Source organism: Protopterus annectens, chromosome 3.part0 (genome assembly GCF_019279795.1).
Source record: "Protopterus annectens isolate FY-2018-M chromosome 3.part0, PAN1.0, whole genome shotgun sequence".
Taxonomy (NCBI): Eukaryota; Metazoa; Chordata; order Ceratodontiformes; family Protopteridae; genus Protopterus; species Protopterus annectens.
The window spans coordinates 1,383,020,900-1,383,048,061 of NC_056731.1; the positions used below are offsets into that span (position 1 = coordinate 1,383,020,900).

At 39.4% G+C, this 27,162-nt stretch overlaps 1 protein-coding gene across 1 annotated transcript in view; it reads right to left on the bottom strand.

Moving 5' to 3' along the window:
* Positions 1 to 27,162, bottom strand: part of LOC122797076 (meprin A subunit beta-like) — an 896,893-nt gene that overhangs the window by 228,906 nt on the left and 640,825 nt on the right. Inside the window, exon 5 of the mRNA XM_044065851.1 lies at positions 6,901 to 7,116. Coding sequence (XP_043921786.1) covers positions 6,901 to 7,116 — 216 coding nt within the window. The remainder of the gene's footprint in view (positions 1 to 6,900; positions 7,117 to 27,162) is intronic.

Here is a 27,162-nt window from a genome sequence, read left to right on the forward strand (position 1 = left end):
CTGACCAGTTTTGTTTGTGTATGTTTAATTTTGTTTTCTCTGTCTCTCTCTCTCTCTCTCTCTCTCTCTCTCTCTCACTACCTCCTCAGGGTGCAATGAAAGTATTGCATGTGTGGACTGGGAGTACAGCATGCTTTTGTAGGTATCTGCATATGTCCATGTGATGGCCTCTGCACCAATTGTTAGCCAGCATTTGCTAATTGCATGCAGCCAGTTGTGTACTGATTGCAGTTCTCACTGTGATTTCAGAACAGTGCTATAAAAAGGTATGTGAGATAGGTGTAGCCCTTTCAGATTTTAAGGGCAGGGACCATGCTGGTATGCTGTGGACACTGTTCTGTGAGTGTAAAGGTTGGTATCTCTCTCATATTTCCGGCTGTGTTGTAGATTAACATTTCTCCATTAATTTCTAAACTTTCCTGTACTAACTGTGTATGTACACTGACACCTAAGACTACTACTACTGTTAATGTGGGTGTGTGTGCTTTCCTGTGGGACATGTGGTGTAACTGGTGTATAGCAGTGGCTCTTGCACTTTGTTGCTATGGCTTCAATATTTGCCCTTTACAGTCACTACTTGTATGCCTGCTAGGTGTCTTGACTGTAGTGTGCTGCTGTGGCTTTCCCATTTTCCATGTACATTCACACCTTGGAATGCTTGCTATATCTGCTAGGGTGTTACAGCATGCAGTGTGGTCTGGCCATGGTGTGGGCCTTGACATCTGTTAGGGTATTTGAGTATGCTGCTGAGCAGGCCCCAGAGACTCTCAGGTGCATCTGTTATCTGCCTCATGGAATGGTACATATCAGTGGGGTACACCCATTAAATTGTCTGGTATTCTGCAGTTGTGACTGTGGGATAGCATGAGCATATGTATTACTACACTATTTCTGCCGTGCAAGTGGTGCATACTTTCAGGACTTCATAGTTACCATTGCATGTGTTGTAACACCTTTCTGCCTACTGTTTGTACATTTCACATGGAGTCTGTGGGGCATCCCTGTAACTCAGTCACTGTTGCTATGTCTAGGCTCTTAACTATTCAAATATGGCAGTGTCAGACCTCTCAAGTGTACAAATATTTGCAGGTTGTCCACATTTCTGCCTCATATTTTGGTCAATATCTCATGCACAGCTCTTTCTGGCAAATCACTCTGGGCTCAAGTCAGAATATAGTGACAAACATTTATGTTTCAGACTTCATACCCTTCCAAACATCCAACAAAATGCAGAACCTGTTACTCTCTGAACTGTCTAAGTTTGTTGTAACATTATTTGTAATATGTCCCTGATTTTGGCCCTTTGCTCCACATATTTTATTACTTGGTCCGGATGTGTTCCTGTAACAGGTTGTGGGGTATGGGCAGTGATTATCCTGCTGTGAGTATGTGTGTGGCTTGCAAGGTGCTACATTGACATTATTACCTACTAGCGACCAACTAGCATGGCTGTTTCTGTTCACACACTACTATTATAGAAATCCACTAGATTTGACAGTAAATATACATGACATGCTTTGTGTACTACACATCCTATATTCCCTTTACATTCATTCCTACTATTACATGATATATTTATTGTAGCAAAATGCTCATGTATAACAGTCATGGCTTAGTGGTAAGTCATGCAGACTACTGTTTCCAAGGTCTTGGGTTCGGGACTGACAGTGGGATTTTATTTTGCTTTTGAGCAGACTACAGGACCTGTCATTCAGAGTGACTAAGGCACTTTTAAGCAGTTGTAACCGGGTTAGCGCTGGTTTGCGTGGAGCTCACGCATGCGCACTGGCGTTCAACTCCACGCACACCCGCTTACAACCGCTTAAAAGTGCTTACTCATGCGCACCAGCTATTTTCTTTGAAAGAAATGAAAATGGGGAGACAGGAAAGTGGCAAAAAAGGGGTCACAAAGAGGGTAAGACAGTAGGGAAACAAGCTTGGGTTTTGCAGGAGGGATGTAGGTAAGGCCCATAGCTGCCCATTTCTTCATCAGCAACAGCTGTGCATATGTTTGTAATTTGGTGTGAGATTTGAAACCTTCCACCCCTGAGAGAGGTGTAAGGACAACAATAATACTTGTTGTACAGCCAATTGTAATTGACAGTTTCCATGTCCAGCAGACATGTGTGCGAAGTGGGCAGCTATGTATGGGGCGTAATTTTTTTGTGGGTACAGAGTGCCCTTTTTTTTTTTTTTTTCAGGTGAGAGTGGTATGTCAGGTAAAGGAAGTCGGTATAGCTGGGGAGGTAGGTTGGGTAGGTCAACAGACAAGACAAACAAGACGCATACAGGGGCGGTGTATGACACGTGTGTGTGTGGGGGGTTACACAATTGACAGGGATGGATGTTTGGATATCCAGAGCCCATGAGCCCACAGATGGCAACAGTGGAACTGATATCCCCACCCATGGGCAGTTGCCACTGTGCCTTCACTGCCCAGGACAGGGCTGTGCTGGGGGCTGTGTAGGCCGGGCAGCAGGCATGCCCGTTAGTTGTGCCACCTGTGCCTCAAGCTGGCGTAGGGGCCCAAGAACAGCTTCCTGGATCTCCCTACGCACCACAGTCCGGACGTTACAGAGGGTGAGTGGTGGTTCTCCTCCGGCCACACTTGCAGAGGGGGGACGAGCCCCATCCCCTGCAGCGCTTCCACCCGCAGGTGGCACAGGGCCACCGGAGGAGGGTCTGGACTGGGCACTACTGCCAGGTGCACTCGCCAGCTGAGGTGGGAGAGGTGGGTCCGCTGGAACCCGCCTTCCCTGTCATCCTATGTTTTGCATTATGTCATGACAGTCTGGGTTAGTAACATACAATACCATTCGCAATTAGTTGTAACAGCATGCATTAGTATTCCCATTAACCAAACACCCAGAGATTCACACCATTGAACAGCGAGCATAACACATGCATAATTTGAACAGCAATACACAGTCCAACAACATGCATGGTTGATTGATGGCAACAGGCCATCAGGTTTGGATGTATGAACAGGGCAGATGCATCAACGTACATGCAAATATGTATGACCCAACAGGACAAATGTCCAGGGGTGTTAATTGTGATTGCACATACCAATTTCACGTGGAATGGATTATATGTGGTTATAGGGTAGGGTGAAGAAAATATAATTAACACCTTCAAATACCAATACATATGCTGTACATTTCTAATAGCTGCAGATATATACACACTACAGTTCTACCTACAGTTTCCTATGTGATAACTACTTCAAGTTGGTGATAGGAATGTTACTGCTACATCAATATACATTTTCATTTTATTCATACACATTCATATCTGGCTCTGTTCAGCTACATCATCCTGCTACATTTGCTTTATATAGCTATAGACAACTGTGGATGTTTGGTATTTCAGACAATCATACTATCTGCATATTGCAGACTGAGAGCAACATATCCAGATTTTGGGATACACATTCCAGCTGCAGGAACATTTTGAACACATTTCAGTTTGGTTCTGCTTGTCACATTCATTTCATTCTGTACTGACTGCAGTATACTTTATTCAGGAGTTATTACTACTTTATTGGTGGATTCATAACTCTTTCTCACACTCTCTCACTTGTTTTATTTTTACAATTCAGGATGGTACTTACTTCTAGGCTTTATTGACATGTTTTACCTGTAGTTATTACAATCCTTTCCAACAGTCTCACTTCTGTCATGTTTCAGTATTTCAACAGGGATATATTTCACACATGTGTTTTGCTCATCTTCTCAGCTGTACTTTCAGCCTTCTGCAGGTTGTGTACTATTATATTACAGGTGGGGCATCTTTATTTCAGACTTTATTTCAGACATTTTCATTTTTCTGTTTGGATTACAGACTGCAACACACTTTTGTAATCAAGCAATACTTGCAAACACTCTTACACTGTTACTTGCACATTTTATTACTTAGTGACTACACTGCACTCTTTTGCTAACTGTCATACTTTTATATTTATTTACAGTTACAGGGAGAGGATTACTGACCTGCCTGGTGGCACAACCGCACCAGCCTATTGCCATAGGCTCTGCGGTTCACAGAACGGACACCTGCAGCTGTAATATAAATAAAGTAATATTGGAATACACATCTCCATAATATCAGCTAGGTTAATTTCTTACATACATAATTAGATGTGACTTACTCAGTAGTGGGGTGTTGGGCATTTGCCGGGCCTCCTGGATCCAAAGGGTCAGTTGGTCCTGCTTCCATCTCTTCAGGTCCGCATGGTGGTGACAGACCTGCTCACCAGTCTTTGGAATCCCTGTGGCACTGGTAAGATCATGAGCCAACCGGTCCCACACCTCAGCCCTATATGTTCCCCACAGGACCTGGCCCTGCATGAGTTGGGCCACATGATTGTGGACAAGGAGCCAAACCATATATTTGGACTCCTCAATGCCCCACCTCTGTGCTCGGAAGCAACTACCCTCACCTACTCCTGACATTCTGGCTGCAAGTTAGTTCTACAATCAGTTATGCTGTGTATTCCCGCCTATGGGGCTTATATATGCCGTTTTTCCCGCACTTACCTGTGATTGACCATTTTGGAATTGTATCAGCTTCACAAAACCTGCTTTGTCATGCTCCTCTTTCTATTCATTCCTATATATTTGCTATTACTGCATTTCTAAGTACAGCTGTCATGGCTTAGTGGTTCAGTACCTTGACTATGGTGCATGGTATCCTGGGTTTGAACCTGGCCACTGTATTTTATGACTGTCTAGACAGGCTAGGAGGTGTGTCTGTGTAAAGGCAGTTTTGTTACAGCTTGCTCAACGTTGTCCGTCGGTTAGCTTGTTGGCGCGGTGCGCAGCTCCGCGCAAAAGGGGGTACGCTGGTTTACGCTTCATTTGGCTGTAAGCACGCATATTATGCTCAGCTCAGCTAGGGGCACACAGTTTCAGCGTGTTAAACCACTGCTCACCTACGGGCACTCATTTTGCACCTGTTGAACCACTGCTCACCTTCGGGCACTCATTTTACACCTGTTAAACCACTGCTCACCTACGGGCAGATGCACTCAACTTGTTAAACTGTAGCTCAGCTATAGGCACATCTGGCATCTTTTATTATTTTGTTATCTCACATTTCTTCAAAATAAATGGCCTATTTCATTACATTTTACATAAATATAATTTTATATATGTACATATATGTCAGGGACTTGTTTCGTGCTTATTTCACTAAAAATAAAAATTGATGTTGTGGGGGTTCGAACCATGACTGCCTGCTTTTCAGTCGATGTCTCTACCGCTACACTATTGCTTTTTGGCTTACTTTGCATAGTTAGTTCTTATATGCTTTTCCACTTACTGCTAACTGTGGCTGAGCTACGGGCACGCCCGCGCAAACGAGTGCACTCACGGGCAAACATCTTTACAATTTAAAAAAAATATAACATGTTCATTTATATAATTTTATGTTCATAGTCTGTGGGGGCATGTGTTGTGTTGTGTTTATTCACATTTCCATGTACTCTGTCATGGGGGTTTACTTTAGGCACTTTTACTCTTCTGGGGGCATGTCTGCTTGCAGGGCTCGGCCATAGACACGCCCCCTACTGTCTTCCACAGACCGTGTAAGCCTTAGGTGTGATTCAGCATGCCCTCATGCATATGCATGACATGCTGACGTCACACCGTTTAACTGCAGCCTCCGTGTAAGCCTTGTAACTCTTACACGGAGGCTTCGTGAATCCTGCCCTATGTCTTATAATGAATTTATTTGCTTAATTGTTTTATCCAAGTCAGAGTTAAGGTAATTATAAAAGGTAAGAGAGCAATCACAGCAGCTTTAAATAGTATGAACAGGATTTGTCTGGTAAGAAAAGACAGAGTGAAAATAAGGGAATGAAACAGAAGAAAGGTAAGCAACAGAGAGGTAAGGAGTGAAGGATGGATAATATTCTAAGATAAAGGTACATTTCCTCTGTTTTGTCAGTGTGATGGTTCAGAATGTTTTTAGGTTCTAGAAGTATGTACCTTCTTCCTCTCCCTCCATTTAGGAGGGCAAGGGGTACAATGAAATCCTGCCATAATGCAAGACATAGGTGAGTCCCCTATTTTCCAGGTAGAGAATGACTTTAATGACATTAACATTTTATAGGTGAAATTAACACTCCTCCTTTAAAAAGGGCAAGAGCCAGGAGGTAGGAATCCCATATGTAGCCGGGGGTGCGGTGGGGGGGGTTAGATATACAAGGGATGGGGAAACCTTAACTGAGTTAACTGAGTCAGAGCTAATGTGACATCATGATCATTATCACCTACAATGCCAACTATCTCATGACCCCCCCCCCCGGCAGCTACCAAGTGATCTGCAGCCTCTTCGTTACTGGGGCTACCAAGTGATCTGCAGCCTGTTCGTTATTGGGAAATATTCTTTGGTCTTCCCCAGGGAGTGTTTCATTGCTGGCAGACCCCCCTCTTCTCCCAGTCTGGGTGAACCAATTTCATACTGGTCACTTTCATCCCCACTGCCCAGCTCTTCCTCCAGTGCCAGAACCACAAAATGAACTTGGGTCATCTGGATTACAGACAGGGCTTCATCCCTTCATGACATGAAGACAGGTTTTGTACTAGATGTTTCTGAAGTAGGGTGTTGCAAGATGTAGGGCCCAAGTATAGAGAAGGCTCTATTACCACATGAGGGGTTATTATGTGTTCCCTGTAACATGGGTGCTCCTTAACAGACAGAAGAAAAGAGGAAGAAAAATACTGGAACAGAGTAATCCTGTAAGTATTTGCACTGTCTTAAGGCCATTTTATTGGCAAGTTTCTTTTATTGGCATGCTTTCTATATTTTGTTTAGCAGAGTGCTTATGCATCATGAGCATAATTAACAGAGTATGAATTAAAAGTAGCAGTCATTTTCAGTTTAGTTTTCACATACCTGTTACGTTTCCAATGTGTAACAAATGACTGTCAAAATGATTGCCGGAATATTCTCTCACAAAGATGTTGAGCGTGTCATTCTCATTACCACTGTTGTAGTAATAGAACTGTAAACACTGAAGTCCTCGCTTAGGGTAGAGAATTCTGGTTTCTAGGAAAGCATTATACATTTCTGTGCCTGTCCTGGTGCTAAAATGCATGAAATATCCATACCCTGTGGAAACAAACGATAAATAAATGTTATATTAATTTATACATTGATCTTCACACAGCTGTAAAACTGATAGAGAAAACAGGTAGGGTCAGGGGGGGGATGGGTAAGGGTAAGTAAGATACTGGAAGCACATGTACCAAATTCTATTTTCCTCTCCCTTTGTACTATAGGTATGTATGAAACAAACCATGAGGATGGGAACCTTTGTCTCTCAGGCTTCAGAACTTTCTGAAGTAGTACATCAGAACTCTGTCAGGTCAGCAATGCATGGAGGTACAGAAACGAGGAAATGGGAGCAGTTATCTTCAGAATAGACCAGATCCATTAGGCAGCAAAATATGAAACCCAAGCAGCAGGCTGAGGAAGGGGAGCACAGCAGTACAACGTGCTTGTCAAATCAGAGGAGTGAAAGTCTTTTCCAGATGTCAGCAGGATTATGCTTCATCTGCTATTATGTACTTCATGTTAGAAATGGATAATTCTATTGAGGGAGCTGAGGATTGCATTTAAGGATTTCTTAAATGCTTGGGACAGGATGGAGTACACAAATTAAGAGTTAGATGACACTTGGTACTGGGATCACAGGTCATGGGAAAGTAGTCATGGAGGAGGCACAGAATTCCTTTTGAGTGATTGTCTGTTAGGTCCTTTGCTGCTCTGTAGTAGAAAGCAAGGGACTTGGGGTTGGATAACACTAGTTCAACATCCAATCAAGGAGACAACAGCTCTGAGAGTAGGCAAAGGGGGCATATTGAGGTCCATATATCATAGGTAGAAAAATTTAAAAAAGTATTGAAAAGAGAATATGCTGAAATCTTTGATCTGATGGATGCATATGGATTAAAAGAATAATGGCGCTAGATCATCCTGAGGTAAAAGACCTCACAGTAACACTGTCTACATCCAAGAAAATACAACCTTTAAAGTTACTGCAAGGTTAACACACAGTTGGGCATTGGGATTTGTTTACTTGATGGCAGTTATCATGGAAAAAAAGTATGAATAGGCTTTCCCAATGCTGTTTATTTTTTGATTATCAGACAGGTGTAGATGATACAAGGGGAGCAAGAATGGTTAATGTATGATTAATGTTTTGAAAGCAAGTGGCAGTTGATAAGCCTCTTAAGTGGAATGAGATGTGTCCTTTTATTTAGTTGTCAGTTATGATGCATACAAACCCAGCTGTGTGTCACTGGGGAGCAGCAGAGGCTGCTTCACAAGCACTGATGGGCTCTTAATACCACAAAGGGCAACTGTAACTCTTGTCAGGTTTCCATAAATGTGTATGCCCTGCACTGGGCAGCATTTGGTTATCAAATGCTTTAAGAATGAGCTGTCAAGTGGTGCTTGACAGCAACTGGCTAGTCCACAAGATGGTAACAAAGTAGGGGCATTCTGAGAACAGAGAGAGAGAGAGAAGTATTGGGTCCTATCATATGAGGAGACGGTTAGTTGCAAGAGCCAGGTAAAAGAATGGTGTAATTAATACTTCAGTCAGCTGTGAACATTAGCTGCTACTGGAAGAGTTACCCTCGGGAGTAAATTGCTGCAGTATTAGTGCAGGATTTTAAGTGGGTGTTTTCACTGTGTGCACATCCACTTATATTGGACATTTAGAAATGTAAAGAGTATAAGTCAGTATTTGGGGAACATGATGTTGCAAGGAAGCTATTAGAGAAGGAAGTCCAAGCTGATATGGTTACAGGACCTTTAGATTCTCCCACAATTCTGCTTTTTAAAGGTTCACATTTGGGTCTAATCTTCCCCCAAAATGATGCTAGATGATACTGTCATTCACCATTTCTCCTAGTGTGCAATAGCCATGCTTGGAGGATACTATCAGGATCATATATGTGGTAGAAGACCAGTGACTGGCCAGGGTCGTCACAGCAGCTGCTTTTCATTTTTTTCCCATCCATAGGGAAGAATGATAGTTGCTAAGTATGATGCTAAGGGTGAAATATGCTTTTATGACAATGCTATGTGTATAGGGTATGTGGTAGTTTGTGTGATATTTGTCAATTTTAGCACTGCTTTGCACTGGATATGAGAATCCATTGCTTCAGGAAGAAGGACAACTTATATCCCAGATGAATTTCTGATCATTGTCGATGGGCAGGAGAGAATCAGATGGCGGATGGTAGACAACATTCAAAAGTTGTGTCAGGACTTAGAAGCACCATTGGTGATGGATTAGTTAGAGGGATTAACAAAAACCCTGACATTTTTAGTTCTGCAAATTGATATTCTATCCCTGTATTTTAAATTGCCTAAAGACAAGCTTGATTCACTTACAGACAAAGCTGATGACATGAAAGATAAGGAAAAAGAGAAGGCTTGGCAAGGTAATATTATTACTTGGTAACTCAGCTTTATTTGTAGAGCAGTTGTCCCCAGCAGAGTATTTACTAGGATATGAACAAATTTTATATCACAAAGTAAGGATCAATAGGCAGGTGAGGCTAGATTTATTGATTGGGGTAGTCCTTACAGCAGTACAATAGGGCTTCATTTTAATGCCATCTTAAAAATATATACAAATGTATCAGGGAGAAAAGAATATTTGAATGGTCAGTGGTTTGTTTGCTTATGGCTAAAAGAATATGCAGGGAGTAAGACTCTAGATTTTACTTTTCTGGAATCAATGCCTATTTTGGCAGCAGCACTAGTGTGGGGCTACATAATTAGCAAGCACAAATCTGTGTTAGATAAACAGGCACTGGGGTATGCACTGAATTTGAGTTCAGCTAACCCTGTTAGAGCTCAAGCTTTTATTTAAAAGATTAGCAGTAGAATATGTGAATATTAATGTGTTTATTCCTGCATGCTGCAACTGATGAAGTGGATGATAGTCTGTTACTCTTTCAATTATCTAGGTTTCAGGCCATGGTTCCAAAGATGAATCTGTTCTAGCTGGTGAATCATCAGAAGGTTGGGAACTGGAAATTCATACATTTCTTGGGCTGTTAGTACATAAAGGGCTTACAATGGAGCTTGTAACACATCTGTGAGTGGGTTATCCCAGCAGGAAAGGAGATCATCTGAGGGCCTGTCTTTGATGTATTTGTTGCGCAGATAGCAACTAGGTAAGAAGGTCAGAACAATTTGTGATCATCTAGCTGTTCTGTGTTTTGCTTTTCAACTCAAAGGCATTATTGACTTCATAAATCATTGGCCAGCTGGTAGACTGCTGAAGGGTGGGGCTTACTTACAGACACACTAGGAAGAGGCAAGCATTAGGTGAAGACCTATTGCCTATATTATTTGGGAGGTTGTACGAAATTAGTTAGGGTTAACTCATCTGTGCTCCTTAGTGGTACCACCTCTGATGTTATACAGTGTGGCATTTCAAATCAGGGAATTGATGGTGGGAGAGAGTTGGGCAATGAGCAGCCTCAAACTTTGGGCAATGCTGCAGTTATGATTGACTGGGTAGTTATCTGCTTAAGGGCCTCTAAGATGGATCAATTTGGTAAAGAGCAGTAGGTCATATTTCATAAAGGATATGTAGTCCTAATTTGCTTAGTTAGTTGGTTACATGCACACTGTTAAGCTAACAGGTGGACCAGGGGACCAGATTTGGTGTCTGTAACACCATCAGAGGGTACAAAGGCAGAAATACGAGGTGGTTGCAAGCCAGTCTCACAGAAGGTAGTATCAATTTAAGTCAATCTTTAAGTCATTCCTGTGGGAAGGCTTTAGATTTCTTTAAAGAAGGAACTCTGATTGAAGTTAATAATAGGGCTGGTAGATGATCATCTGGGGCTTGGGACACTACATTAAATAAAAATCAAATAAATGGTAAAATAAAAGAGATGGGGTTAAGGAGGTTCAGGAATAAATGAATAGATTTGCTATGGCTTTTTACTGACCCTTCCTTTCTCCTTGCAGGCCACAAAACTATCTTCCTGGTGGGACATTAATTTCTTTACAGGACAGAGAAGCAAGAATTTAGACCTAGATAACATGAAATTGAATTTTCTTTGGTGGGGCTTCAGTGAGATTACCTGTCCTTAGTTATGACCAATTTTATCTGAAATGTTTGCTAGATTTGCAAAGCCCAACATGGTATTTATTCATCTGGAGTATAATAATTTTATGTGCATTAGTAAAAGGATCTCACCGGTAAGATAATAAAATGCATTTTGTTGCTTAAAAGGCAAGTTCCTGTTATGAAAGTGATTTAGTTCACAACTATTAATAGGCTAGTTTGGAAACAGAGAAGAAGTATTAAGAACCTAGGAAGACTGAAGATATGTGTTAATTGTCGTACCTAGTCAACTGGATTCATAATAATATTATATCCAGAATTTAGAAGTAAGGATCCACAATGGTTAAGTCCACATAGGATACATTTGTCAGATATAAAGACGGACTTAACTTGCAAATCATGCCTTTACTATAGGACATGGAGAAGGATAGGGGAAGGATAGGGGAAGGAGAGCTGCAAAAGCAGTGGTTGGAGACAGTTGGTATCAACTAGTGGTATTATAAAACTTAACAAAACTGGCCATTATCCTACTTGGGTAAGAAAAAGGAAAATTGAGCCTCAATTCATGAAATGTTTGGAATGTGGACTAGATGCACAGAATGCTTTAGGTAGGTAGGTTCACTGAGGGTGACTATTGTGACCCCCCATGCTATAGTAGGGTTTAGGCTCCAGAGCCGTAACAAACCTATGAATCTATGAAATTCATGCAGCACCATTCACCCTCTCCCCAATCCTAACTACAGTTCTGATAGGATCTTCTCCCTTGTTTTGAAACATAAGGTGTGAGGGTTGTTCCCTCCTCTGTTGGGCTGATGTAAAGTGGATGCCAGTAAGGCTACAGGACAGCTGATGTTTCTTACAAAGGGATAGTTAATATTCCTAAATGGGTTGGCAAAAGTTTTACTATGACCTTTCCTAGATCATAGGATCATAGGAACCACAAGACAAGTAAGTCTGAAGACTATATATACCTTGTCGAATACTACCTTCAAAATATCGGTGGTCATATGATCTGATGTTAAAGTGCACTAGACATACCTCTCAACCTTCATACATTGAAAGTTGGAACAAGAGCCTTGAAAAATAAGTATATCCAGCTAAATATCAATATATCTAATTAGCATAACATTTGAATACCAAATAGCACATAACTCTTCCAGCTTCCGGTAGGAATGTGGGCTCAAAAAGCACGTTAAAAAAACAGAATGTGACAAAGTGATGGAAAAATATTAGCACATTTCCAAGGAGACAGTGTAAAATCTGTTGACTTTACTGAACTGTACTACAAAATTCTACCACAGAGGATCATTTACTTTTGCTTCAGAAAAAAGGAGATGTAAGATGTATATGTTGTCCTCTGTCTTTAAATTATTGTTGCTACTAGTATGCTGGTCATATAGTGTGGTTTTCTGAGTACTAGACAGTTCCAAAATCATGAGTGATGCAGAAGATTCAGAAAATTATATGAAGAGGTAAATCAAGCCTAAAAATATGGACATACCTGAAAAATAGGGACATCCTGTGCAGGGGTAAATTGGGCATGAAAATAGGAACATTTCTTGCAAAATATGGGCAGTTGAGAGATCTGCACTTTAGGCAGATGCCTCCCACACAGATAGAGGACTTTGAAGAAGGCTATGCTCCTCAGCTAGCATGAATACATTCTGCTAGAAAAATTGGCTAGCAAGAATGGAAAGCCTTGTTACCCTATTAGCTATGCTGTTAAGCAGAGCTCTTCAGCTGTGGCAACTTTAGAACTACATTATAGTGTCTTTTGGGAAAACTGCCACTCATGCTAATTTCTCCACTGAAAAGACACCCATAAGAACTGACCCAGTAGTCAGGGATCTGGGGACATAGGTAGACTATAATCTGGCCTTAGAACAATATGTGGCCAAAGTAATAAGAAAATCATTATGTGTCACCCAACTTATAAGTAACGGCATGGCATCCAGGTCCAGGGAAGACATAGTGCCACTTTATTCAGTCCTTGTTAGACCCATCAGTGAGTATAATATCCCCCTCAACTTGTATCTGACCAGACATATGCAACAGTTGGAACTCCCACAAAGGTTTCTTACTAGAAAATCCAGGGTATAAACACATTGTCCTATGCAGATTACCTTAAAGCCTTATCTTTATACTCTGTCTCCTATAGGTTAATGAGAGGCTATCTATGCCTGACATACATGACATCTTTGGATCCGGCTCTGATGGACCTTTTGCACATCCACAAAATGAACAGCATCAGAAACACTAGATCCAAGGATTTAAATTTTGCTTGTGACATAAATAAGACATGTTGGCGAGACAGATATGTGTCTCAGATGATCCCCGTGTTCTCAAACAGGCTCGCCAGCCATGTGAAGCAGAGTTCATCCCTAGCTTTACTTAAATATAACCTTGACCAATGGATGGGAACTTGTAAATTTACCCCTGATCTGGACCCCATGTCTCTGACTGAAAGAGGCAAACATTAATGCCCAAAATAACATACCCTCACACATAACTTAGAAATGTCCTAACTAAAATACCCCCTCCTAATACCTCCTAATAAACACCCATGATGTATAGGGACAGATTTGAGTTGGATGGAACTGCTAAGAGAATAAAGAGCCTGGTGGTCATTAGCCTAGTATATACCTATAAAGCTATAGACTTGTCTCTCTTATTTTGTGGTGCAGAGTATATGGCTATTTATTTACTTATTTATACATTTGTAACTTGGTAGATGCTCAGGTCCAAAGACCCTTTTCAAGTATGGCCTGGGCCAAACAGTCAATGAAATACAGTAAATTACCACAAGTAGAGCTGAAACTTCAAGTGCAATAGCAGTAAAATGCAACAATACACTGTTTACATTATTTATAATGCATTGAATACAAAATACACAAATAATGTAATTATAGTACAAGTATTTATAATAAATTGAATACAAAATGTACTAACAACATAATTATAGTAGAAGTATAACTGCAAACTGTAGCTGGTAGAGTTTGAAGTAAAGAGTAGGTGAGTAATGAGTATTAAGGTAAGTAGCAGAAATGGTAGATATTATGGGGCACTGGTATGTGATTAAACAGAGGACATTAGAGGGAAGAAAATAAGAAATGATTAGATTTATAGGTATACACTAGGCTAATGGCCACTGGGGCCAAGCCTCCCAATTTTATCCCATAAGTTTATATGTCTTAGAGGTTATTGTAAGGGATATATGTAAGCTAGGGCAAGATTTATAGGCTGCATATGTCCCTTAGATATTAATGCTAGACCTGGGTATTTATTATTTCCCATCCACTGGTTTAGGTTTCCCTTGAATAAGGTGAGGGACGGGCTCTGCTTCACTTGGGTGGAAGGCCTGATCAATTTAGGGACAAAGCAATAAGTGTAAAGGAGAGATTTGGAATTTATGGAGACATAAGTAGATGGATAAATGAATGGTAAATAATTAATTGCTACATAATGGAAGGTAGTGGTATGCTTGCATAGAAGCTAGTGAAACTAGTGCTATGCAATGCCAAATTACATATGATTGTCAAAACAATGATATTGAGTTGATTTTTATTGTGTTTTTTAGACATTTTCTGAAATCTTGTACTAACATGATGCATTTGAAGTTCTGAGGCATTTTGTTCCAGTATTATGGTTCTGTTTTGGAATATGATCGTTCATCAGTTGACAAAGTGTATGTAGGTTTGCATAATGAACAGGTTATTCCCTCCAATGATGGTCTAATGCCAAGTAGATGTCAATGAAGCTGTGGAATAAATAATGGCCAAACTGGCTTTTTATGGCATAGCTGATCTTCCTGGATGGAATGGAGCATGGCTTTTTCTAGAGGATGGTGGTCACATGTGATATGATGCAGATCTTGGGTGACATCTCCCCTACAGCAGAGAATTGGGGATACATCTTGCTAGGTTTGCTGCAAGGAGAAGGCTGTGTTCTCTGACCAGCAAGAATGTTTTCTGCTGGAAAAATGTATAATTAGGAGTAAAGTAAAAGAGCGGCTCCCCTATGAAGTATACTGTTAAATTATTGTTTTCAGCTGTTGCAGCCTTAGTCAATCTTGAGCAAACCTAAAGTGGTAAGCTTAGTTATGATTGGTTAAAATTAAACAGGTTGTGGATATGGGCTGCAAAAATGTATAGCTAGGGGCTTTATGCCTTTAGCTAACCTTAGACTGAAAATACTGATTGTTTATTGACTGAAGTTGTGAGAAAGTAACATAAATCAATATGGAATGTTTAAAATGAAAACAAATTGATTAAAGATTGAGCAGTGAATTTTATGAATGTATAAAGACAAAGCTGAATAATGCTTGATAAATGTGTTTTGTGTAATTGATCTGTTTAATAAGTTGTGGTTGTTTAAGCATTCGAGTGTGGTGGTTTATTTCCTAGCAGAGGAATTCAGACAGTTTTCCTAGAGCTGTGCCGCCTTGAATATTTTATTTCGGAGTTTAAAAATGACACTCTTGAAATGCACTGGAGTTGATCTGGTTGTAGGTCAACCAGCTGAACAAGCACATGAGATTCTTGTCTTACTCCTCAGAGATGAACCAACATATATCCTTAAAATTTTTATCTACTCAAGCCCTCCCCAATCCCTATTCAGACCCCTTAAAAAAGGCTTCATTGCACAGACCATGCTTTATCAGTCCCAGTTCCTAAACTATGGGAATATCACTATTTTCTTGTTAAAGATAATTCCTCTTCCCCCATTTTCTAATCAGAACTAAAAGACTATTACAAAACCTAGAGAAAATGCAACTACTGTCTCTGTGGTCATATAACATAACATCTTCCTACCCTACTTCCTTCTGCATTGGTTGCTTATACAATGTTGTTATATTGTGTTTTGTCAGTCACTCTATATATAATGTCATGTGACTATTGTCTTTATAACCTGAAACCAACTCTGAAATTCATTTTGTATATAATACACGTATATCTTGCAATTTGTCATTCACTCTTTATAAAATATCAGGCATCTATTGTGTTTTCCTCCAGGCTGAGACTGATACAGGTCAGATGAGATCAATGCTCTAGCCTGATTAACAAATTCAAAATAAAATAAATATACACTGCCCCCCACTGCCACTACTCAAACTCCTCCCCTTCCAGTCCACCATTTTAGGATATCATGCTTTCCTGCTGAGCAGTGAAACATTCATGCATTCCTAATGGTCCTCATACAGAACAGTAATATATGTGGCCTGGAATTACATCCACATGTCTATAGTGGATGTTAATTTAATTGGAAAACCCCAGGCCCAGATGCAGTACCTAACTTCTGGCTAAAAATATTAACATCTTTGCATGAAGATTTAGCCATGAGTAAGAACTATTTAGATGTGCACCCAGAACAGACATCAGCTTGGTTAACAACAGGAAAAACAATGCTCCTACTTAAGAGTGAACGTGCAAGTTCTCCTAAAAACTATAGACCAATAACTTGCCTTCTGATGACATATAAACTATACACTGGAATTGATGCTGACATAGTTTATGGTCATTAAGAAGAAAACTCAATTATGGCAATAATACAAAAGGGTAATAAAAAAAAGTCATATGGAACAAAGGATCATTTGTTGTCAAATAAAGTCATAATGGAGAACTGTAAAAAGGGAAAGAATCTAAGTATGGCATGGATAGACTACAAAAAAGCATTTGTAGCATCCCACATTCATGGATAAAAGAGCGCCTAAAAATGCATAAGGTACACTGTACACTGATCGATAAAATTACAGTGACCATGAAACAGTGGCAAACCACTTTGCAGTTAAGGCATGATAAAGGACAAATTATTATTTCAGGGATAAAAATTCAAAGGGGGATATTCCAGGGTGACTCTGTCACTGCTACTCTTTTGTCTTGCCCTTATCCCATTAATTAAGCTCTTTGCTTAACAGATTAGGTCATGGCTACAATTTAGCTCCCAGAAAACAACAAAGTGTAAAGATTTCTCATCTTCTTTTTGCAGATGATTTAAAACTGTATAGTTCATCAGATGAGGAACTGAATAATAAATAATATTTGGGAATTGATGAAGGATCAACAGTAAAACATGAATAATGCGAATAAAACTTGGCAGGAATATTTTAGAAGACTTAAATTAATACTTAAAACAGTGTTGACATCTAGGAACAAAATCCAAGCTATAAAACAATTTGCTCTTCCTTTCCTAACTTATACTTTTGGAGTGATTGACTGGCCGCAAAAGGTTTTGGATAGGTTGGACAGGAACACAAGGATGCTTTTGGCTCAACAAATAATTTATAAAGGTCAGTGCATACCAAGCTTATATATCCCCCGTTCTGAAGGAGGTATGGGCCTCCTTGCAATTGAATACATGTATAGGCCTGCAATCACGGAACTGCATACATATCTGCTGACCTCACAAGATCTGAATGTAGTGAAAGTTTTGAAACATGGGGAAAATAAACTAAGATGACTTCCCTGCTTAGTTTACCAGAGATATGTTGGTGTCAATCAGGAATGGAAATCAAACCAGAAGTAGATAAAAATCAGGCAGCAACTGAATGTGCCAAAAAAAAACAAAACAAAAGAGAGAAAGAATATAAGGTGTAGATCAGGGGAAAAGGCAAGAGTGTGGAAAGTGCATAAATATAGTTTCAAGTATAGAAAACTCTTGCAACAACCTATTGTTGATGAACGCAGGAATGGTTAAGGAGAAGTAAATTTGAACCAAATGACAAAAGGTTACTAATGGTGGCCCAGGATAATGGAATATGTACATACTGGTTTATAAAGTCCATTGAACATATGGGAGATACAGACAAATGTAGATTTTATAAAACAGAAATGGAAACGGTCGTATATCTTGTTGCTGGTTGTGATATACTAATGACAGAAGGACTGTATACTGCAAGGCATAATAATGTGGCAAGACTGTTGCTTTGGGGATTGTCCAAACATTATGGTACTGAAGTGGTTTAAAACACTGGAAACATGAGCCACAAGGCATCATAGAAAATAATGAAGTTTATATCACATGGGATCACCCATTACCACCAGTTCAAAAATAGATGCGAGAAAACCAGGTATAGTAGTCCATGAAAAAGAAGACAAAAGTAGCATTGATCATTGAATTTGCTACACCAAGGGACTACAGTGTCTTACATACAGAGAGACGCAAAGTCATAAAATACTAGGATTTTCAGGCAGAAATTAGGGTAATGTGGAAGAAGGATACCCAGACAGTTCCAGTAGTAGTAGGAGCAATGGGGTCTTAAAAAAACATTTACAATTGTACTTAGATATGTTACTGATACATGTAATTCTGTACAAACTGCAGGAGTCATTACTGGGCACATTGGGTGCGCTGTGAAGAGCACTTCTGGCCAATGTCAATAATTGAAACAATACTAATATCATGAACCTTAATCACACTTTGACTTAGGAATGGGGCCCATTCCTGTTATGGTATTAGAAACCCAAAAGACTTGGAGAATTAAAAAAAAGTGGTGAACAGAGATGATGTAAAGCCAGCTGGGTGGCTTTTGATTCTAGCTTCATTATTTTCATTCAGGCAGTGCAAAAAGCAACAGAAGAACACTGCACCTATTTCCTGCCAGCACGTGTAGCGTCCACCCAACAGTAAACAATATTGAGCTGTCTCTCTCTGCGTCCATCTGAGGAGAAACATCCAAAGGATACAAGGATGCACAATCTGACTTCCCTCAGGCCAGTCCTGGTGATACACAAGCACATTCCTAAACTCGGACCATATTTAAAGATATCTAGTATGTGCATTGAAGTCAGAAGCATTACCATTGTTATCAGTGAATTAGGAATTTATTTACAAAGCACATGATTGATCTTATTGCATTTATTTTAAAACATTTAGTAATAGACTTATTGGCGGGACAGATTTGTGTCCCAGAGACTCCCACATCTGTGGAATAGACTCCTTCTCCACGTCAAGCAGAGTACCTCTTTCTCCCTTTTTAAGCACAACCTGGAAAACTGGATGGGAAATAGAAAATACATTCCTGGGGTTCCACCCGTGTTCCTGCTGGACAGGGTCATCAAGTGCTGATTTGTCTATACATGGGCTAAACTCTTGGCTAGGCTTATAAGGACCTCAGGGCCAATAGCCTAGTAACTTTTTATGATCCTATGAATATTTCTGATTTCATGAGGTTAATAAAATAATTAATCTTTGCACCGCCAGCTCAGCTAACATTCAGACAGCAAAGAATGTGGTCTGAAGTACAAACATAAAAAAACAGAAAAAGACAATAATAAATTTAAACAAATGAAATGGAATATGTAAGCACATAAAATTAACTGTGTGTGTGTGTGTGTGTGTGTGTGTGTGTGTGTGTGTGTGTGTGTGTGTGTGTGTGTGTGTGTGTGTGTGTGTGTGTGTGTGTGTGTGTGTGCATGATTGCAAACATATCACAAAACATTGTAAGGTAAAATACTGACCACAAATAAATTAAAAGGAGTGTTGAAAGAACAAGTGTGGCCAGATGTGAATTGAATGTAGCTGTTAATGTTGACTTTTAACGAGCTCTCTTCACTCTTTACAGAACGTCCTGCTTCTCAGAGTATATTAGATTCTAATGCAACTCTTTCCAGTAATCATTAAAAAAAATATTTGTTTAATGATAAACTCTACCTGTTTTTGATGTTGGTGGTGTGATAGGACTGGTTGTTGCATCAGCTATAGAAGGAATGAAGAAAGAATGTTACTCTTCTGACTAGCTCTGCTGCTGAGGCTGCACAGAATTATTATACAGAAAACGATTACTACACCATAATACTCAATAATTAAATCTGCCTGTAAATACTTTAGATATAAGCCATCTGCCTGCCTATGTATTGGTATACGCACACACACCCGTATATATATATATATATATATATATATATATATATATATATATATATATATATATATATATATATATATATATATAGAGAGAGAGAGAGAGAGAGATTTACTATTAAAATTACGAAATTAAAAAAAAAAAATTCGTAATTAAATGTCAAGATGTATTGTCGAATCTGCAGATTTTCGAGTGTTCAGAATATTGAAAATCTGAGGTAATTGCCGAAAAAGTCGAATTCGACATTTTACGGCAATTAATGACAATGCCACCCTTGCCGTAAATCTCTAACGCCTACAAATAACATCCCCCACCCCCCTAACTCTATATTCCAACTCCAAGATCGCACTACAGTGAGGAAAGGGATGTATTTTTCTAACCGCACTGTACCTCGATCTGTAGTACGTCTCTTTGAATTTAGTTTGAACATTCAGAATGTACTCATATCAACTATTGGAAAATCTCTAGTTTGAATTGTTCATATGTGTACATTCTGGCATTGTGATTTTAATACTAAACTATATATATATATATATATATATATATATATATATATATATATATATATATATATACTTTATAAAATAAATTACATCCATTCAAAGTTGTTGAGTTGCATTTGAATCAATAGTGAGTCCATGTATAGCAAACTCCATCCACAGACTTTATAGGTCAAGCAGGGAACTAAATTATATTGGCATTCCTTTCTTCCATCTCTCTCTCTCTCTCTGTCTCACACGCACACACACGCACACACACGCACGCACACACACGCACACACACACACACACACACACACACACACACACACACACACACACACACACACACACACACACACACACACACACACACACACACAAATATATACAGACAGTTTGCAGTCAACAATCCATTTATTGCATATCTCTGGGATGGTGGAATAGTCAGTTAACTCTAAAATTACATATTACATTATTTATGGCCATTTATGCTAGCAAACTACATTTGCTGTGACCTACTTGAGTCAGTCAAAGTATAACCAAACACTCTAGTTATGGATGATTTTAACTATCCCTGCATTGTCTGGGAAACTTATACTAGTATCAACATGCTTGCACAAAGGTTCCTGGACTTTGTTAACATTAATATCCTGGAACAAATAGTATGCAGTCCCACAAGGGGCTCAAATATTCTCGACCTGGTCCTCACCAACATGAGTGACCATTACACTACCACAAGTGTAGGACCTTCACTGGTTAAATCTGATCACAAATCAGTCACATTTGAAGTAGCTATAACACTTGAACCCCTCTTAGGTGAAATCAGGCTAAAATATTTCACCAAAGTTAATTATACCCTCCTAAGGGGTGGGATAAATAATTTCCAAGCTCCTGTTCCCACAGATGGCATTGACAACTATATTAAAGTATACGCAAATGCCCTGTACAATCACTTATATAAATGCATTGACATTGCTGTACCTGATAGGATCAAAATAAGATCATCAAGAAAAACACCTCCCTGGTGGATATTTAGCATTAATAAGTTATACAACAAGAAGAAAAAGTTGCCATCTAAGAATGAAAAAGAGATGTTCCAACAGTGGAAGAAAACCCTCCTTTGCTTGAAATAAGACAACCTGTAAAATCTTCTAAGGGCAAATTTGAAAAAAATTAACAACCATGGCTAAGGATAACCATAAAGCATTCTTCAGCTATATCTGTAACTTAAAAGGTAGGACCCAGAAGTGTGCTGAACTAGCTGTGGATGGCATCACACACACTATACACTCTATACTGTCTTTTGGCTTTTCCCGGTTAGGGGTCGCCACAGCGGAACTCCGGTCTGCTAATGATTGGCAGTAGATTTTTACATGCTGGCTTGCCAGGCTTAACCCACAACCTTCAATGAAGGAATGCCCATTCATGCATGTCGACACACAGAAGATGTTCTAACTGAGAATCGAATGTGCAACGTCTGATCCTGGGAAAATAGCTAATCTATTAGCTGACAGGTTTGGAAAATAAATTCAGTCCCCTTCCCCATCCAACCACTATACAAAGCATTCTCTCTACATCTCCCCAAACTTGCATCTCTAAAGAGCAAGTCATTAATGCTCTCTCCAAGGCCAAAAACACAGCCTGTATGGGATCGGATGGCATTTCAGCTTGTATTTTAAATGGTCTAAGACATGAGTTAACAGCTCCTTTAGGTACTCTCTTCAACCATAGCCTAAGTACAGGTTTTGTCCCTGCTGAATGGAAAACAGCAACCATCAAACCCCCTTCATAAAGGTGGTACAGCAACAGACCCTGGGAATTACAGACTCATAAGCTTAACCAGCCTTATCTATAAGGCCATGGAATGAATCATCATGGGCCTTATAAATAAGGATATAGATGATCTCCAAACCCTTGATCAGAAACAGTTTGGTTTTGTCAAAGGCAGGTCATGCCTGTTAAACCTGGTGGACTTCTTCAAAAACATCACCAGAGCCATAGATGAAGGCAAATATGTGCATACAGCCTACCTTGTCTTAGCCAAGGCCTTCAATACAATCCCACATTCGGGCATCACTGATAAACTTTCCCAGTTTAATATCAACCCTTATGTCATCAGGTGGGTTGTTAAGTGGCTCACCGACAGATCACCCTCAGTCAAAGTTGGGGACTATACCTCAATCAGCAGACCTGTCACCAGTGGGGTTCCATGCCTTGGACCCAAACTCAGTGCTAAAAAATGCATTATCATCCACTTCGCTAAAAATGATATCCTTGCAGACTATCATTTTATTTATTTATTTATTTTATTTAACATTTGTTTACCGGGAAAGTCCAACTTGGAACAAAGCCAATTTTCAGTGGAGGCCCAGGGATGACGCTCCAGATGTATGTCTTTGTGACATCATGTAAATAATAATACCCTAAGTAAGAACAGTAGTGAGAGACTTGGGAACACAAGTTGGCTGCAGCCTAAACTTTGATCACCATGTGCTACTGTGGTAAGGAAAGCATTCTATGTTGCACACCTCATTAGCAAAGGCATTGCCTCAAAGCAAAAGAGGTCATAACTCCCCTCATCAATCCAATAATTGAGTAGAATACTCCCTTTGGTATGTACCTTACCAGGTGCCTTCGGCAACTTGAAAGACCTCAGAGATTTCTAACCAAGAAAATTCAGGGTCTCCAGCACATGTCATGCATTGACAGACTGAAGCCACTGTCACTATATTCAGTAGCATACAGACTACTTAGAGGATACTTGTGCTTGGCCTACAGAGCAATTTTAGATCCAAACCTAATTAAAATACTGCACATACACAAATCAAATGGGACAAGGGTCACTTACTCCAGGGACCTTAACCTGGCCTGTGACATAAATAGGATCTGCTGGAGTGACAGATATGTCTCTCAGAGGTTGCCACTCCTCTGGAATAGGCTACCAAGTCACATCAAACAGAGCCCCTCTATGACCCTGTTTAAGCATAGCGTGGATGACTGGATGGGAAACCATAAATTCCTGCTAGGGATTTCACCTATGGCCCTCCTAGATATGGGCAGTCATTGCTAAGATATTGAGTTTAAGCAAGATCCTTTATATTGGGTTTCTCTTGAATTATATTGGATGCACAAAGATGTTTTACAAAGACGTTCGGTTCATTAACCTGGTAACTACCTATGAAATGTTCCAGAGCCCACAAAGCATTATGAAATTGAATCAAGTATTTCACAATACTTTTAGTCTGCTTACGTCATGTAATGAACAAAGATGCATAATAATGTGTATTTTTTTATAATTTAAGTTGGCTTCTTAGTCACTTTTCCAATGTAGCAGTCTTTTCTGTTTCTATTTCGTAAGCACATACTTTTATTTCTGAGGAGCATTAATGTCATGGTCTCTGTTATTGATACAGCATCATGACTTCATTTATGTGAATCATTTCGGAGCTCAGACTATGGAAATGGTTTTAGAAGGACTTAATGATAAGAGATCACATAATGCTGCTTTCCCTGTAGCATAAGCCATCTCAGTCAGTATGGCTACATGTTATCCAAAAGCTCTAAGCATAATTACATTTTTCTATCCATGTTTTCACTTTGAAAACTGCTCCTTAACTAAATGTTGTAGCATACTTTGCATCTGTAAATATGTATATGTTTTATAGCATATCCTTGTATCTGTAAATATGTTTGTTCTTTTCTTATGTGATCCTATTCACCCAGAGTGTATCTGCAAATAGTCCACTGAGATAAGTGTACTATCCTGGTAAACAAATATGAATAGTAATGTCTTTCAGCTTTTCTCGGTTAGGGGTCACCACAGCAGAACGCCAGTCTGCTTATGATTGGCAGTAGATTTTTTTCAGTACTGAGGTGCCAGCCCAATGAAGGTACACTCATTTACCTACCTGCATGTCTTTAAGCATCATTCGACCATGGGGAGGATATGCAGACTCCACACAGAAGGTGCTCCAACCAAGAAATGGAAGAGAGAACCTCTTGCTGTGAGGCGACAACGCTAACTGCTGCACCACCGCGGCCTATTGGTAAACAAATACGAATAAAATATGAATAAATAAATAAATTAATTACTAAGAAGCACTAATGTGGTTTTGTTCAAAGTATATCATCACTGGAGACTATTTAAAAAATATAGTTCTTTCTTTGATTTTTACTTTAAGGTTGTCAGTGGATTGATTTTCATTCTATCAATTTAATTGTTTTGCAGAAACACCAGGTTAGAGAAAGAAAATAAATCTAAATTGCATCTGGCTAAGCAATTAAATGGTTGATTTCCTCTGCTAGTTTATCAACCTAGTTTGAGAAAAGGCAGCAGATCATCAGATGGTTCACTGGGGAAGGAATTACTGAATGCTTGACATGATGCATACATTTCTTGAGACTGAACTATATAGGAGTCCAACACCCCAAAATGAGACTGTATTTATACGTGTGGGGAGCAATACCCTTTGAAACTGTTCCTGTGTGGGGCAGATGTCATTGCATAGCTTGTTATTATGAGAAGGAAAAACTCTCTAATTTATACTCTTCACCTTGGTGAATGAGTCATCTTCCAGGTAGCAACCCACTTCAGGACTCATACTTCTGTTGGATTGCAGGGATCTGCCTGGTAACCCAATGTAAGACAGCATGCCAGAGCATCCATATAGGGTTGTGACACATACTGTGAATTGCTAGCCTCTCAACACTCTCTTACAACACTGAGCAATGACTTTGGAATACATATTCATACATACATAACTGAGGTAATCAGTAGTTTTTTTTTTTTTTTTTTTTTAATAATTTAGCATAGTATCATCAAATGCAGCGAAAGGGATACTTTTTCACATAACACCTTACTGTAATGGAGGGGACATCAGTCATGACAAAAGCCATTTGAGCCTTTACAGATGATATCAGGGTATTTGCCACCATATACCACAAAGGTTTGTTTGCTCCCAGGTCAGGAACAATTGTCTCTTGTGCTTGTTGGGACAGAAATGTTTCAGTACTAGCTGCTGCAGAGGCAAGAACAATATAAGGTATAAATGTCTCTCACTTGACACTTTTATATATATAAAACACACACACACACACACACACACACACACACACACACACACACACACACACACACACACACACACACACACACACACACACACACACACACACACACACACACACACAAACACGCACACACACACATACACACGCATGCATGCACATGCACGTGCGCGCACACACACACGCACATGTACACATGCATGTATGCATGTGCGCGCGTGCACACACACGCAAACACACACGAGCACACACATACACACACACACACACACACACACACACACACACACACACACACACACACACACACACACACACACACACATCTGTGCTGTATGTAGTACAACCTTCTGTGTTACACATCAACACTTTATGTTACCATTCCAGGTGTTTAAGGTCATGTAGTTTGAATAAAGCGCACATGATACATCAAGGAGCCAAGTCAGTATATAATGTTTGCATTGAGCTTCTATATTATTTGATCTTTTTTTTTTAAGCAAGAAACATCTTTATAACTTATGACAAAGGCAATCATAAATATATATAAACAAAAACAAGTCATATTGACATATGTTCACTTGCAAACATTATACATCACAAGTAATCTTCTATACAGTCATTGTCCATTAAACATTACAGAGCTCATTTAATTCCTGCCTGCCTTTAAACCTCATTCCTCCTCCAAAACATTATTCTGCATGTAATGATCTGACAATTTCCATTTTTTCTATGTAAGTTGCTCCTACCCTTTTCTAAAAATCCCACTTCCTGTTCTTTTATTTCTGTTACTATATTCATTAATTCTAGTATGGTTGGCTTAGATTTTAATTTTCGTTTTCTAGTAATTGCTTTTTTGTCAGCCACCAGAATTAAACTCAGCAAGGCGTTAATGTCTAGGCATATCTAATTCTGTATCACAGCTCAAAAAATAATTTCCTTAGTTATGCCAATTTGCTCACCTGGTATTTCTGACAGGGTAGTCTGCAGTTAATTTTTAAAGTCTGCCAATTCAATACACTCCCAAAAAATTTGCTATCAATTACCTCTTTTTTCCCATCACATGTCCAAAATTTGCAGTCTACTTGAAGGAATATTCTTTGGAGTCTGCTTGGGGTATAAAAATATCCATGTAAATACTTCCAAGCAAAGATCCTATCTTCTAGACTCTGTTGCATATTTGGGAGCCATACATATATCCGCCTATTGTTTCTTTGTGAATTGTTTATCCAATCTGTCTTCCCAGTACTTTCTAACCTCCTCTACATAGAATGTATTTAATATTTGCTAACTAAAATGTGGCAGGAGTACCATCAGGCCAAGGAAGTGTGCCCTGAGGCATTAGTGATGACTTCATATCAGAAAGATAAGGAGCTCGCTGACATTTGGTTAATGATACAACCAAACCTTTTCATTTAACTTTCCTTGATTTTTAATGTTACCATCATGATATCAGATCTGAATTTTGTAACACTAAGATGTGCTGGTCTGAGAGTAGGAGTTGGAGCTGACAGAAAAATGTAGAATTCTGCTTTAGCTGGATGAAAGTAAACGGGATTATTTAGAACCCTGCACTTTGTCTATCTGCAGGTTGAGAAAAACAAATGATATTGTTACACAAAAAATAGTGTTCTCCATAATCACTGATT